The sequence below is a fragment of the Perna viridis genome, chromosome 11, assembly GCF_037379345.1.
Source record: "Perna viridis isolate PV_CMFRI_1.1 ecotype Kerala chromosome 11, ASM3737934v1, whole genome shotgun sequence".
Taxonomy (NCBI): Eukaryota; Metazoa; Mollusca; class Bivalvia; order Mytilida; family Mytilidae; genus Perna; species Perna viridis.
The window spans coordinates 33847854-33863052 of NC_142455.1; the positions used below are offsets into that span (position 1 = coordinate 33847854).

Here is a 15199-nt window from a genome sequence, read left to right on the forward strand (position 1 = left end):
TCTGTACTGTTATTTACCGAGTCTCCTTTAGGACAAAAATATGTAAAAAAACAAGAAATTGAAAACGAGTGATTGTAAAGTACAAGAATAGCATGAAGTATTAAACTACCAGATTTGAAGTTACCCTGCAGATTTTGTTTTTATTTTTGTTATTTGTCTTTGTATGACGAATAACAAAAGGCAAGCACAAACAAGTGTCTGTTTCTCAGTGAAGTTTGATATAATGACATATCTAGCTTTCATACATGTCAGATACATGTAACGGTAAAAGGGGTCTGCTATCGAAAAAGCACAAAAACACAAACTTCGAAACGATTAACTATTCAACTTTTTGTTGAATGGTATATTCTTCAAAACCGCCTTTCCAGACAACATCAATATTATACATTCCTGCATAACACGAAATATTTCTTTTATCTATAAATGAGTTTCGGTCAAGTTTTTAACATTTGCTTGATATGTTTTTCTAATGCTGATGCTTTGAGTGGTGCCATTAAGAGATATATCTGAGGGATTTTCAGCAACAATGCCATTCAATGACATGACAGATGTCTGTCTGGAGACTGTGGCTGATGTTGTACTTCTCCTTTCTATAGCTGATGATGTTTTCCACTTTTGCCAACTCATCTTCAGATTTGAAATAACCTGTTTGAAATCAATTTCAAAATGAATAAACTCATCCGTAAGATGCTGAGTAAATAATCGAAATATGGGATTACAGGCAATCACGAGGCTGTAAAGTAAACTTCCTATACTTATGTAAATGATCAAACTTTTTAGTACACTGTTAAATAATTTCTTTCAGTACTTTGAAATACTGAGAGGAGCTTATATAAACTATTACAACTACCTGGTGTTAACGAACGAGAGGAGCTTATATTAACTATTACAACGACTTCAGTTGGTACTAACGAACATTGAACATTAAAATGAAAATAAAGCATAAGCAAAGAGCGATTAGATGAGACACAAGAAATCCAATACAAAGAGTAATCAAGAGACCAAGATTCCAGTGGAAATCAAAAGAGTGTAATTCCGGGACAAAGATCAGACATGGAAAACAGACACACACAACAAAGAACATGAAATAAGCAAAGTAATACGTACAAAACAGGAAAAGTAAATGAGCAACTCGGACTCCACTAAAAAATGGGAGAATGAACCAGATGCCCAGATAGGGTAAGCGTCTTCATCCTCTGCTTTTCTAGAAATACCCATCGAGCTGCACATAAAAAATAAAGTCAGGGGTAGACGGAATAGGGAAAGAAAACTATAATTTGTCAACCCTAACATTACCGGCACAGATGTATTCAAAGTAGAAGTACACATAAAAATGAAGACGACATATATAGTAAATAGTTTTCTGGCAAGAATTTCACAGAGGATACATTCAAAGATAAATAATCCCGAAAAAAAGAACTATAATAGCATATAAAAATATTAGAAATACATGAAGAATAATCAAGGGAACCAAGGTTATAGCGGTAATCAAACAAATGTGATCCAGGAACAAAGACCAGACATGGAAAACAGACATACACAACAAAGAACATGAAGTAACCAAAATCATAAATACAAAGTAACAAAAGCAAATGAGCAACTCGGACTCCACTAAAAATTGGGAGCATGGACCAGGTGCACCGGAGGGTAAGCATCCCTTGCTTCTCTAGAAACACCCGCCGAGTTGCTCATAAAAAGCCAAGTCCGGGGTAGACAAACGAGGAAAGGAAAACTATGAAGGGAATGGCTAACAAAGCTGAACAACTACTTCAAACATCGAGTACTGGACAAAGAAGGTAAAACATGTGAGAGGATTGAAAAAAGAGAATATGGATTTCATATTTCAACAATCAGAATAAACGTATATATTGTTGGTTTCAAAATAATATATGCTTTACAATAGTACAGTCAGTAGACGTAAAACATTCTAAACAAGTATAATTTATTGGGCAAATTCCTAAGGAATCATCAGTTGAATGAAGGACTAAAACTTAAAAAAGACATAGACCTTTGAAAAAGCCTTTGATAGTGTCAACAAAATGGAATGTTACACTGTGGGATATCTAGGAATTTCTTGAATTTTAAGCTTCAAAATTGCTATGTACGATATCTATTACCGAATCGTTTGAAAAAAGAAAAAAAATATTTTTTTATTTATACGATTCGAAATGAGTGCAAATATCAGTATGTTAACTTTAGTGTGGTAATTTGACTAAGGACTCTTACACAAAAATTGCGAAGTTACAACTTTCATTCTCACCTCAGTGTTACAGAAACAGAATATCAAGGAAACAGACATCCCCTGTAAAACAACCAAAAACAAAATATAAAAGACAAAGATATCTCTTGTTATAATAGCAAACTTGAACGTGAAAAGGAAAGTAACCACTGTAGTTTAATATCATATTGGTCATGCCCCTATAGTTTAATATGAAATTTCGAATGAAGGTTTTAATAGACACTTATGTGGTAATTTGGTGAGCATGCTCAATATACACTTCCGCGAGGTAGAGCTTGGGTAGAACAAATGAATTTTAGTCGCGGAAGTGTATATTGAGCATGCTCTACGCATGCTCATCGACTTCCCCAACGTTAGCACAAAAGGGTCTATACATTCCTTTATATTGTAATGTTAGTGTAGTTTACCGTATAAACATTCAAAGGGTTAACTACATTTAGCCTTTTGAAAAATGAACAATTATAAAAGGACAAAATAATAGTTTTGTGATTTTACATGTATCCATTTATCTACTTGACATGTTTAGCAAAATGAAAAAAACTGAAGCTCTTCACTTGCTTTGCAAATGTTTATATCTGAACATTAGTCAAATGATTGTGTTACATAAACTTTTATAGGTTCAATTCTGTGTACAGATATGTTTATTTATATGGCAAAAAGACAAAAAAATATATTGCAAAAAACATATGACAAATAAGAAGATTTTGATTTTCAAGTTACAAATTTCCCTTCCTTGTGTATTAATATTACCCTCTCATTGAATTTCTAAATGGTAACAACTGAAATAAAATTTAAGTGCTTTAAAAATATGTTGGCTTTACAAAATACATAGATACATGTATAAAGGGTTAAAAATTTTTACCTGCGAATTATAAATAATTGCACCGGCCATCTCACAAAAGTAATACGCATGGTCCCCATGTGGCGGTCTGTACACTGTGAAGAATTGATGTATCCCGAATAACGGAATCAGAACAAAAGTTGCTTTTACTGCTTTCCTAGAAATGCATGAATCATTCATAAAACTTTTACAACGAACATTGTACGAAAAAAAAAATGAAATTACGTATTTGTCTATATAGAGCAATGATACAGATGTATTTGAAGATGATGCAAAACACTCTTACAACCAATCAGTAATATCTTAAAAAACATTAAAAATACAAAATAAACCGAAAGTACCTGAAAGACTTATGTTCCTGTGGATGCACCAACTGTCGAAGAAGAATTCGCAAAATATTCAACAGAAAGCATAAATTTACCTAAAAAAATAAAGTAACAATTAAAAAAAAACTCCTATAAGAAAAATTTACAAATTGGTTGATTGTTTGTTAGATCGGTACAAATACAATTATAGGAAGTGACACATTCTCGACGATATGGTTTGGTTGTCCGAAAATTAATGATCTATAATTTATTTCTTGTTTGAAAATGTTCACAATTGTCCGCATCAAAGTATATTCAAAATTGTTTCCGCTAGAATCTTGGTTCCCATGATTACCCTTTGCTACTGTAACAACTACATCACAGAACAGTCATAATATATCATTGAAGTTCTTAACATGAAGCTGCCCAATCATTTATTTCTCGCTCGGTTTATCAATTCATGTAATCGTAAATAACAAGTATGAAAATGTGAATTGATTTGCAATGCACAGATAAACTTCAAAAAGATTGTTTATAATCGGCTAGCATTATAACCCACTTCATCCCACTGTTGATCACTTATTCGAAATCACTTATCACCTTGATTACCGCTATAACATTGGTTCCCTTGATTACTGTTATATCTTGTTATTATCATTTAATGACTGACATTTTAAGTCCTAGGGTATAATTCGTTGCTTGATCGCTGTTCTACTATCAATTGAAATCTAATGACACAAAAAACAGTTTTACAACTAGTTTTAAAAAAATTGACATTATTTGACATCATCGCTAGTTATCAAACTGCAACAACCTCATCGAGGCTTAATATTGGTCTTTGTCCCTGGATTACATTCTTTTTATTACCGCTATAACCTTGGTTCCCTTGATTACTCTTTGAAACTCAATGTGTAGAGACGATATAAATATGGGGAAAAAAGCGACATAGGTTGTGTTAATGGTGCATTCTGACAGTTAAAGGTTACATGAAACCACACGAGTTAACCTACGATACCTACAGCTATGCACAGAATTGTTGGTGCAAACAGGATCCATTCTAATCCACTTAAACTTCCAGACGTTGGTTCGACCCAACAAGTGCTAAAATGTCAACATTTGGTTAGTTTGTGTAACTGAAATTAAACTCTTGATGATTTTGAAGGAAGAATTCACCCATTTGCTATTTCTATACATCACATTGTTATTTCATTGTAACAATAACTATTAACTGTAAACATAGCTAGGATTGTTGACAGATAATGCTGTTACGCATTGCGATTGTTGACAGATAATGCTGTTACGCATTGCTTGCTTGCATCAATGATAGTAAATTCTATCTCAATATTCTTATTCTACATAAGTTCTTCATGCACTTGTGCTTTTTTTAAATTCTTTAAATAAAGTAGAACAGAATAATTCATGTTCTGTAAGCATTGACACAGTTTTTGGTGCAATGTAATGATAGCTTACCTGTTATCGTTATGTAATCGCAAACCTAAGTAAACGGCTACTATTACCAATGGTATACCTGCAAAAGGGACAAAAAAGGAACATGTTATGGTTTTTCCGACGCATTCGGTATAGTTTCGCTTTTTACCTTTTGACCTTAAAGACGCTCTTTCATGGAAACGGAAGTCGCCTGACCTTAATTATGTTTCTCGATTGACCAAATACTGTTAACTTAGTGGCGTTCAAAAAACTGTATCGGAAATTCAAATTGCGTGCCATGTGTTACTTCCTCAATGAAATGTAGAAAATCATAAGTAAAAAGAACAAATTTTACTGCGTCGGCTGTCTTTTCTTAAAGATAATACATGTTTTTAACACGCATTTGAAAGTTCTTTTCTTATTTGTCGTTTATAGAAGTTCCCACCACATTCAAAATTTAGGAGAATGCTTTCGTTGTTTAATTTATTACAATACCTTTGTGTTCAAATTTGCCTCTCAAATGATATATGATTTTTCCTTGATATGATATACATATGAATTTTCTTAATTGGTTTCATTTGCATCCGCTTCACTATCTTTGCTTTTAAACTCATAGATGGAATATTATTGTCAAACCAAATTTATTTATAACTGATATTAACAAAATATAAATGTTATCGTTATACATACCCCATCCTATCAAATAGTATCCAATCAAACGTTTTGGTGGAGAGAAGGCGTTAGTGAGCAATCGATGTAAATAAAAACCTTCAGATGACATCCAAAAGTATGTAGTAGATCGAAAATAGTGCTCTAATAATATCATTATGTTACACAACATCTGCACAAAGAAATAAAAGATGGTACAGATATATTTATTCCCGGGGTTTATATCTACCTTACTCAATTTCAAAACACTGAAATTATGTTATTATAACAATTATTACAATCTCGATTTGCTGGTTTAAAGTGAATATGATATGAATTCTTTTTGCATGGCTATAGATCGGCGTTAGTTTAGTTTTTGCATGGCTATAGATCGGCGTTAGTTTAGTTTTTGCATGACTATAGACCGGCGTTAGTTTAGTTTTAGGAGTGTGTTTTTGTTGAAGCTTTTAGTTCTGTTTTTTACTTCATTCACCGTCAATTGTGCTGGATTTTTTTTTTATTTTCTTTGTTTTGTTTTTTTTCCCTTATTTTTCCATTCACCATGAAAGAGTATTTAAGGGAACCAAGGTTAAAGCGGTAATCAAAAGAATGTAATCCAGGGACAAAGACCAGACATGGAAAACAGACATACACAACAAAGAACATAAAGTAACTAAAATCATACATACAAAGTAACAAAAGTAAATGAGCAACTCGGACTCCACTAAAAACTGGGAGCATGGACCAGGTGCACCGGTAGGGTAAGCGTCCTCTGGTTTTCTAGAAACACCCGCCGAGTTGCTCATAAAAAGTCAAGTCCGGGGTAGACAAACGAGGGAAGGAAAACTATGACCCGTTGAATAAATCAATTTTCATGGTGCTGATGGATACACCATAACGATCCACGAGTTCAAGATGACGACCATAAAACTTCTGTAGTGATGACTTCAATCTTGTAGCAACATAACCCTAAAAAGATTAAGTTTCTTTGGTATTGTGTTTTGTTAGTTTTTGTTTTCTTTTGTTAAGGAGGTAGAACTAGGGTAAGGGACACAACTCTTAAAAATCATTTTTGTTTGTATTCAGCATTTTACATCAATCTCACTTAAACATCTAAGATACATTGATTGATTTTATTCTGCTTCAAATGAAATCTTGAGAGGCTTTAGTGAAATTGAATTTGATACAAACATATCACTGATTTCAATAATTATGTCCCTTATCCTAGGTCTACCTTTCTTAAATTATATTTCGTTGTTGTATTTCGTTGTTGTTGTTTGGAAGTTTTCCCATTCAACATGAAATGCTCAAGTATATTTGACAATATGAGATTTTAGCTCTCACCTTTTTATCTCTATAATCGCCATTATTCATTGCATGGTTTATTTTCGGATATTTAATGATGACATCCCAGCACAAAACGGTAAATCCGTTTAGAAGAAGTGCACTAAAGAACATGATATGAATCTTAATTCTTTTTTGGCGACGCAAATTTCTGAAGGTATAAAAAGAATGATAATCGCAATAGTTAAGGAACTAAGCATTAATATATCTTGTTATGATATTATTATAAAATGTGTTTTGTTTTTTATTTTGATTTTGTTTGTATGCGTGTATGTTTGTTTCAGTATTATTGATGTAATTGCCTTTGGTTAATAGATTAATTGGTATTACAACTCTAGGTGATGGATTTGGCTTCCTATATCGATATGTTTCCCTTTGAGTACTTCTCAGTCCCAGTTTTTAGAGTTGCTCATTTACTTTTGTTACTGTGTATGTATTATTGTTGTTATTTTCTGTGTTCTGCGTTGTGTTCGTCTGTTTTTCATGTCTGGTCTTTTTCTCTGGATATCGTTATTTTGATTTCTACCAGAATCTTGATTCCCTTGATTACTCCTGTATACAATTAATGTTCGGATTTATATCTTCCTACGTATTTGATTATGATGCTTTTGATGGGAAACTTTTCCTTGAAACACGTGTACAGCATATTGAATTTTGTAATATGTATGATTGGTATTTTGTATTATTGACGTAACTTCCATTGTGAACTACTGTATTGCAAATAGATTTGAATATCTGTCTACAATTTTAATATGTGAATACTCGGTTGTAAAATACTGTTTTTATGAGTGTATTACGATTTTGTCGCAGTTCCTTTCGTTCGTTGTAATGTTTTTCTTCACATTTTTGTCTTCCTAGAATGCTTTAATTTCTTCTTTGGAATTATAATTTCTTTCAATTTGGTTGTGTAGTAATGAACTTTTTGTCTGTAATACAAAATGAAGCTATCAAACTACCTGTAATATAGGAAGATGACAATAGCTGGACTAAGGAGCAACATTCCAACAATGTTTAGTGCTATGCTAACTGAGGTTACTTTCCTGAAAAACTAGAGTATCATATTTATCATAATTGATGTTTTTTGTAATCTTCTAGTATTAAGATAAAACATATCTGCGTGAAAAAAAAATGCACTGTTTTTGTTTGTATTTTTATGTGGTATGCGATAATTCGAAAGTATTAATAATTTCCAAATAAATTGTGCCTGATGTTCGTTTTACGATTACAAAGTTGTAATTCTGATCCATATCTTGTGTGTAGTGAATGATTTCATATTAACCTAGCTTGTTACATTTCAAAATAAAAAAAAAAAAAAGAAAAAAAAAAGACGCGTTATATACAGTTCATATGCACATGCGATAAGGATGCTCAATGCATAGTGCACCGAACTTTTCTCGCACAAGAGATTAACTTTTTATTTTATTAACTTTCAACGGATTGGCTCAGATAAATATCTTAATAAAACGTCACCTCAAGACGCCCTGTCAAATCATCTGGGAAACAGTTAGTGTAGTTCGTCTTCTCGTTATTTGTAACAGGATCTTTCCACCAAGAACCATCTACACTACACGACTTGGTCACTTTACCTATTAACAAGTATTTACATTTTGAATATATAATTATCTGTATTTTATGTCGTCTGTTATTTAACTGAATTGTCATTATTTTTTTCTCTTTTACAGCTCAAGTCGAATTACTGTCTTTTGAAATATTTTTTGTCTCTTGAAACGGCCATGGACGGTAAATAACATGTCATTCCTACTTTTACGGGAAACTGTTGATGTTCAGAAAAAAAACATGTACCTGTTGATTTAATATTTGACCTAACAACTCCTAAGTCCAAGAAACGTGGACAGCTTTGTACAGCGACAGTACCAATCGCCGTATCATTCCAACACATCCAACCATCCCAAACTTTTGGACAAAGCCCCATGTGCTCGCTTTGATTTTCTTCAGTGTATGCTGTGCTAAGTTGGTGTTGACAACATTCGTTTGCATCCTCACAGCACATTATCCATTTATTTGCCAATGATTTGTCGCTGATTGAGTTATAAATATCAGCCATTGACATCGTGTCGTCCAATGATGGACAGAAACAAACATTACCGGAACCAATGTTTTCCCCCAGGCAAACTGTTCTCTGGTAATCATGCCTACAGCCTGTTCTCTTGACGAACGTAGGGTTTGATTTTACAAGATAAAAGTAACACATGGAGCATGTTGAGATTTTGAATTCTACAAACGGTAACATGAGACCGTCTCTGTCTCGACAAAAAGGTTGGTGTATTTCTGGATTTAAAGATGTGATCTAAAACATTTATATCAATAGATTTGGTAAAGTTTAATTAATTCATGGAATAAACTTATCATTTTATATAGGAAAAACTGTCAAGAACAAGAACATTTTCGTAAAACCGCGCGAGTTTTTCCCCTTAATATTATCATACATCTTGAATAAGAGTTAAGACTACAAAATGATAATGATTGCATGTCCATATTTTAGTTTTTTCATAACATTGTTCGATTTAGCGAAAGGTGATCCTCGGCTACTGTGTATTTCGTATTTTCCCTTTCAAACCGTTCTGAAGCTTAACTATGCAAAAACATCGTACATACATACATCAATTTTTAAACGATACGTTTTTTCTCGTGATACTCCTGTTTTCAATGTTTTTTTCCTATTCAAGTATACTTACCAATTCCACATATAGAACTACTTCAATAAAAATTAGTTTGAATTTCATATTTCGAATAGTAACCCTACAATATACCAAAAAAAATGTTTAAAAAACTTTTTTTAAAGCATTTTATGTATCGATGTGATTATTTACAAATTTTTCTAATCATTTGTTTCAGTTTCTTTGAACATGCATTTCTTTTTACTGACGGCTTCCGTACTGTTTTTGTCTTTTTTTAGGGAAACACAAAACTTTATTATTTTAATTATGTCTGCTGACATGACAAATATTTGACGTTTGATCAAGGATGAATAAAAACAATATTCTCTCTGCAAAAGTTGTTAGTAGTGACAGATTTTTTAAAAAATATTTTTGTAGCTTATTCAAGTAAAATTAAAACTGTTGCATGGAAAATGACATAGAATAAGTAACATCGATAAACAGATTCTCTTATCCACACTTGAATATATCATAATGATATTTAAGAAACTTAATAAATCTGGTTTAAGGCCTTTTTAAACTGTAACATGTTGGAAAATGAACGAACGAACTGCTAAAATAGAAAAAAATCACTTGTCAGATGAAGATTTGATGTTTTGAAAAAGCTAAATACGAATATGCTATGCGAAAAATCGTTAAAAAATGACTGATTATTTATTTGTACTTATATGTGATTGCCTTCTTGGTATACTTTCATTCCATTGTGTTACGTTTCAGTTGTAAAATCGTGTCTGTGAATAAAAATCCTACTGAATATTTTATTGGTTGACAGGTTTTAATAGTAGAACATCTTTTCTTCGAAATGGACAGCATTTGTTGTATTATGATCATTTCACCCCTATCTCAGTCATGTTGTTGGATCTCGATTGCGTGAGATGTTATTGATACATGTACTTTGGCTTCACTTCCATACAAGACAACTATGGTTACAACTATTACATATAATCAAGTCACTTGCATAAATCAGTGATTACAATGTCAGTATCAGGATTAAAGTTGTTATATCTATTCACTAAAAATGGTCATGGTGTGTCAACTAAACTAAAAGTATTGCCCAGACATTACATAGAATATTGTATATGATTGCTTTCTTTGTTTCTCTTCGTTATATCTTGATTCTTCATATTTGACGGGTGTGGTAGATACTGTTTAATTGATATATTTAAATTTTATGTATTGTTCACATTTGACGAAATTCCAATGATACTGTCAATCGTAAAACGTAATAACAAATAAAGAGACAATATATCAGACTTTCAACTTTCGAAGAAATGTGGTTATCCTGGAGTAGGCTATTTTACCAAAGCGCTGAGTAAGTTTTGTTAAGTTAACTACATTATTTTAATATATTGACTCTAACAATATAATGAGGGACATATAGATATTAACTAAAGCCAAAAAGATACGCTTCTACTTGAACTCCGTCCGTGCTTGTTTTCAGGGCCTAAGAGCTCCAGTAAGAAGAAACATGGCGTAAAATAAATGGAAAACAATTACAAGAACGTGATAATTACAACAAACTCATGCACGCATAACATTGTCTCTGAACTTAATTAACTGTTACAGTAAATTGGCAATTATTGCGGGAGTTGATTTATACTTAAAACTTACCTTTCTATATTATTTGATATTGTCAAAGACATTCAGTTTTCAATAGGCATACATAAATTTCCCCAAATCACAATTGTTTGTGATAACCAAATGTTTATATATTAAAGTGCAATACCAATGAACATTCACTTATCTCAAGACTGACGTCGCCCTCTTCAAACGTGCACTTTTATGCATTAGCTAATAAATTAAAATAAATCATTTAAAACGTAATTATCTGAAATAGTTATATGAAAGGTTTCAATATTCATTATTTTCTTTTTGTGAAGAATTTCCATTTTCGGATAAAATTCTATAAACAGTATTAACAAAATGTGATTTATTTTAACGTTGTGAATTTCGACGTTTGATACCGTTGCCAAAGCAAACTATAGTTCACATAGAACGTTAACCTTTGTGTGTCTCTTGTTTGTGATTAGATTAAACATATTTATTTCAGTATGTTTAGACTTTAGTTATCAAATTGAATTACCTTACGAAACTTTTACTTATATTGACAACAGCAAAACGCGTATATATACAATTGTATGCAAAGTTTTCTAATAGAAAGCATAAGATGAGAGGATGGGATTGGTACAGTGTAGAGCACATGGGAGAAAATTATAAACAAAAAGAGACTACAGAAGCTGCCAAAGATGTTCAAAAAACGTCATGAATGTTTTATAAACAGACGCAAATTTTCAAATAGTTTTGAATTTTGATCATAGATAAAATTATTGCTAGTGAAAGGCTATATTTCCAAATCTTTTTCTCCATCTTCTCTGGTATGTGCTGTGCATAAATCGATCCAACCTGATATATTTTAGGCTTTAAGTTTATCACAACAATGAATGTATTAAAGCATTTTTAATCAGAGGGTACATATTAAGGTCGGTTGGAAACCCGTCTGCATACAACAAAGATTTTGAATACCCCTTCCCTACGCTGCACACTACAATTTTGTATTTGTTAGTTCGTGTTCCCTCGTTGATCCTTTAGATCCTTGAAATTGTGTCTTAATTTATAACCCAGTCGTAAATTGTAAAATGAAAGAAAATCTGGGTCGGACGTCGCCCAGAATAAAAAGGTCCGAACCTGACAGCAGATCGGATACACTGTAGTCTTGGAAGACTGTGATGTCCCTAGATGGGAATCTCAGCACGTACACATCTGGTATGGATAGTACCTCGACCATTCTAACAAACAGTACCCAATCACACGTTCAGTCTGCAGACCATCTATTCCAGTACAATAATTCTGACTATTTCAAAATAATCAAACCATGTTCCATTACTTTAAATGATATATTTGACCACAACGATGACGAACCACATCGTACCATATCAAAATGGGGTATCAAAAATTGCACAACATGCAACAGTCTTATAATCGATCCTTACTTCTCCAGTTCCCTTACAAAAAAAAACCTTCCATACAAGAAGTCATGATGACTTAAGTTACAAGTCAGCGAACTTAATATATGGATTAGAATGCAACTTATGTGGTCTAATATATGTCGCTGAAACACAAGAACGATTAAACAAAAAATATGCGGTCATCATTCGGGAATAAATACCACCAAATTCCCAATAGTTTATCAACATTTTAATCAACAAGATCATACGAACAGTCCCGTTCTAAGTAAAAACTATCGTAAGGAAAGAGAGGAGTACTGAACACGCAGACTAGGTACTACAGTACCTTACGGATGCAATGACAACATCAAAAGTATAGGAAACCTTTCAAGCCAATATAACAATAGCATAAATGTGATGAGTTTATTTGACAAAAATCCAAGACGGGAAAGGAGTCATGGCCATCGCCACTATACGTCACCTAATTAAGTTATATGATGTCTCCATAGATGGTCTCCTTCCTTTCATACAAAAACCTCTTGGACCGTCACATTAGAACCAAACTCTATTCTATACCTCTCACTCTACTACATTCCCTTTACAAAACAAGTCTTGACACTCCTGTTTCTGACCCCACCTCATCATTATACAGACTTGTTGCCACCATGTATGATATATGATTTCCACACACTCTTTAAACCAGTTTGTGTGAAAAGTCAAGATGAAGAAAGAAGAAAAACGATTATTTCTTCACTACCATTTATCAACAAAGGTATAGATGCAATTAACTTGGCTAACATCCTCCATCACAAAAAACGTTACCAACAAAATTCCCCCATATTTCAAAGACAAATCCATACCAATTATTTCATATTCCTATACATCACCCATTGCATCCAAAATTTTCAATTATAAAAGGCTGTTGCAGAACCTCGAGATTAAGGACTTCAAGGCTAAACCACCTGACTGTTCTTGCAAAAACTCTCCAATCAAATATGGTCTTTCCGGTCACGTCATTAGGGGAGATTTGTCCATCGTCAAAAAAGAATCTCTGCGTAATATTCTTTCTACAGGTCTCAAGTACCGTGAACCACGCTCCATAAATTATAACTTTTAAGTTTTTATGGATGGCGTGGAGGACTATGTAAACAACGGATAAAACGAGAACAAGAAGACCTTGATTCTCTGTCAGAGTGGTTAAAGGACGTGAGGTTTTTAATGTTGAAACGAATGAAAGTTTTGAGTAGGTATATAAGTGCCAATACTACATCAGTTTCCAAAGACCCCGATGTAGCAAAAACATTGTCTACTATACATGACAAATATGTTGTCGTACCAGCAGAAAAGCCCAAAACAACATTGTTTTTGTCTGCAAAACGTTTTACATCCAACACTTATTATCAAAGGTAGACGTAGAAAATAATAGCAGTGATAAGACTTATATTGCTACCACAGTTTCCAAAGAAGAATATGTGGAATTGTGGAAAACCATAAATCTGTGCTATCCTTTTTTGGTCTCTCTACCAGGGACGATGATTGTGATTTACCGTCTATGTACTGGATTCCTGAACTCCAAAAGAATTCATACAAACAAGGTTACATAGCTGGATCTGCAAAATGTACCACCAAACCTCTTTCAAAACTTTTAACTTCTGTACTCAAAACTGTCAAAGAGGGTCTGCAGTCCTACCACAACACTTGTTACTCCCGTAGTGGTATTAATTCAATGTGGATCCTAAAAAATCGAAAGATCTTTTTGAGACAATCAGTTCAAGACTATTATTAGAATATAATAGCATTAAAACCTATGATTTTTCAACACTGTATACTTCTATTCCCCATACTCAGTTAAAATCCCGACTTAAAAACATTATACATCGTTTTTTTTTCCGAAAAGACAGTATACACCTAGATGCAGATATATAGTTCTTGGTAGAGATTCCTCATACTTTGTGAAAAAATAATTCCAAATCATCTTCCAAATACGCAGATTAAGATGTTTACAAAATGTGGGATTTTTTAATCGACAACATATTTGTCCAGTGTGGTGGACGCCTTTTTCATTAAAAGGTCGGCTTTCCAATCGGAACAAATTGTGCTCTACTTGCTGACTTATTCCTTCACTCTTATGATGCTGACTTTATAGCTGATCTGATCCTAAAGAAAGAAATCGTTTAGCTAGATGCTATAATCTCAGTTTCCGCAATACAGATTACGTATTATCTTTAAACAATTAAAGCATAAGCAGTCGCATTCAAATGTTTTATCTAATTCAAATGGAGGGCTATTTATGTATGTCATACCTATTTTTTTGTGAATATACTTCTCTAATTTTCTCGGATGATGTTTTGTAAATATACGTTGGACAATTCAATAAAAAAGAAAATGGGTCACAAAACGTAATTTCGAGGGAAGTGAGCGGAAATGTTTGTACAGTTTTAAAAGATTTTGGACGGATTTCGTAAGGAACTTTCCTCCTTCGCCTAACTAAAAAAACTGCCAGGTTTATAGAGTTAGAAAAAAATGTTTAAAAAGGAGAAAGTCATCTGACATTTCTCCATATTTCAAAAAGAAAATGACATTTATTCTGGTATTTAATTAAAAAAATAAAGTTCCCGTTCAATAGAGCAAACATGTTAAACCCGCCATATACTTTATGTGTCTGGGAGTGTCCCAAGTCAGGAATATGTTAAAGTTTAAAACCCGCTATATACGTTGTGTGTCTGGGAGTGTCACAAGCCAGGAACATGTAGTCCGGTACATGTAGTTGC

General features: G+C 32.9%; 1 protein-coding gene across 1 annotated transcript; it reads right to left on the reverse strand.

Annotated features, from left to right (window-relative positions):
- Nucleotides 1-310: 310 nt before the first annotated feature.
- On the reverse strand, nt 311-9559 carry LOC148603817 (calcitonin gene-related peptide type 1 receptor-like). Its single transcript, XM_088552379.1, has 12 exons — nt 9502-9559; nt 8609-9113; nt 8276-8391; nt 7762-7853; nt 6806-6956; nt 5504-5654; nt 4856-4913; nt 4405-4486; nt 3422-3501; nt 3102-3237; nt 2261-2302; nt 311-645 (listed from the first exon to the last, which is right to left on the reverse strand). Exons 1-12 carry the CDS (start codon nt 9547-9549, stop codon nt 418-420), a joined length of 1689 nt encoding a protein of 562 aa, XP_088408505.1. The 5' UTR covers nt 9550-9559; the 3' UTR covers nt 311-417.
- Nucleotides 9560-15199: the final 5640 nt, after the last annotated feature.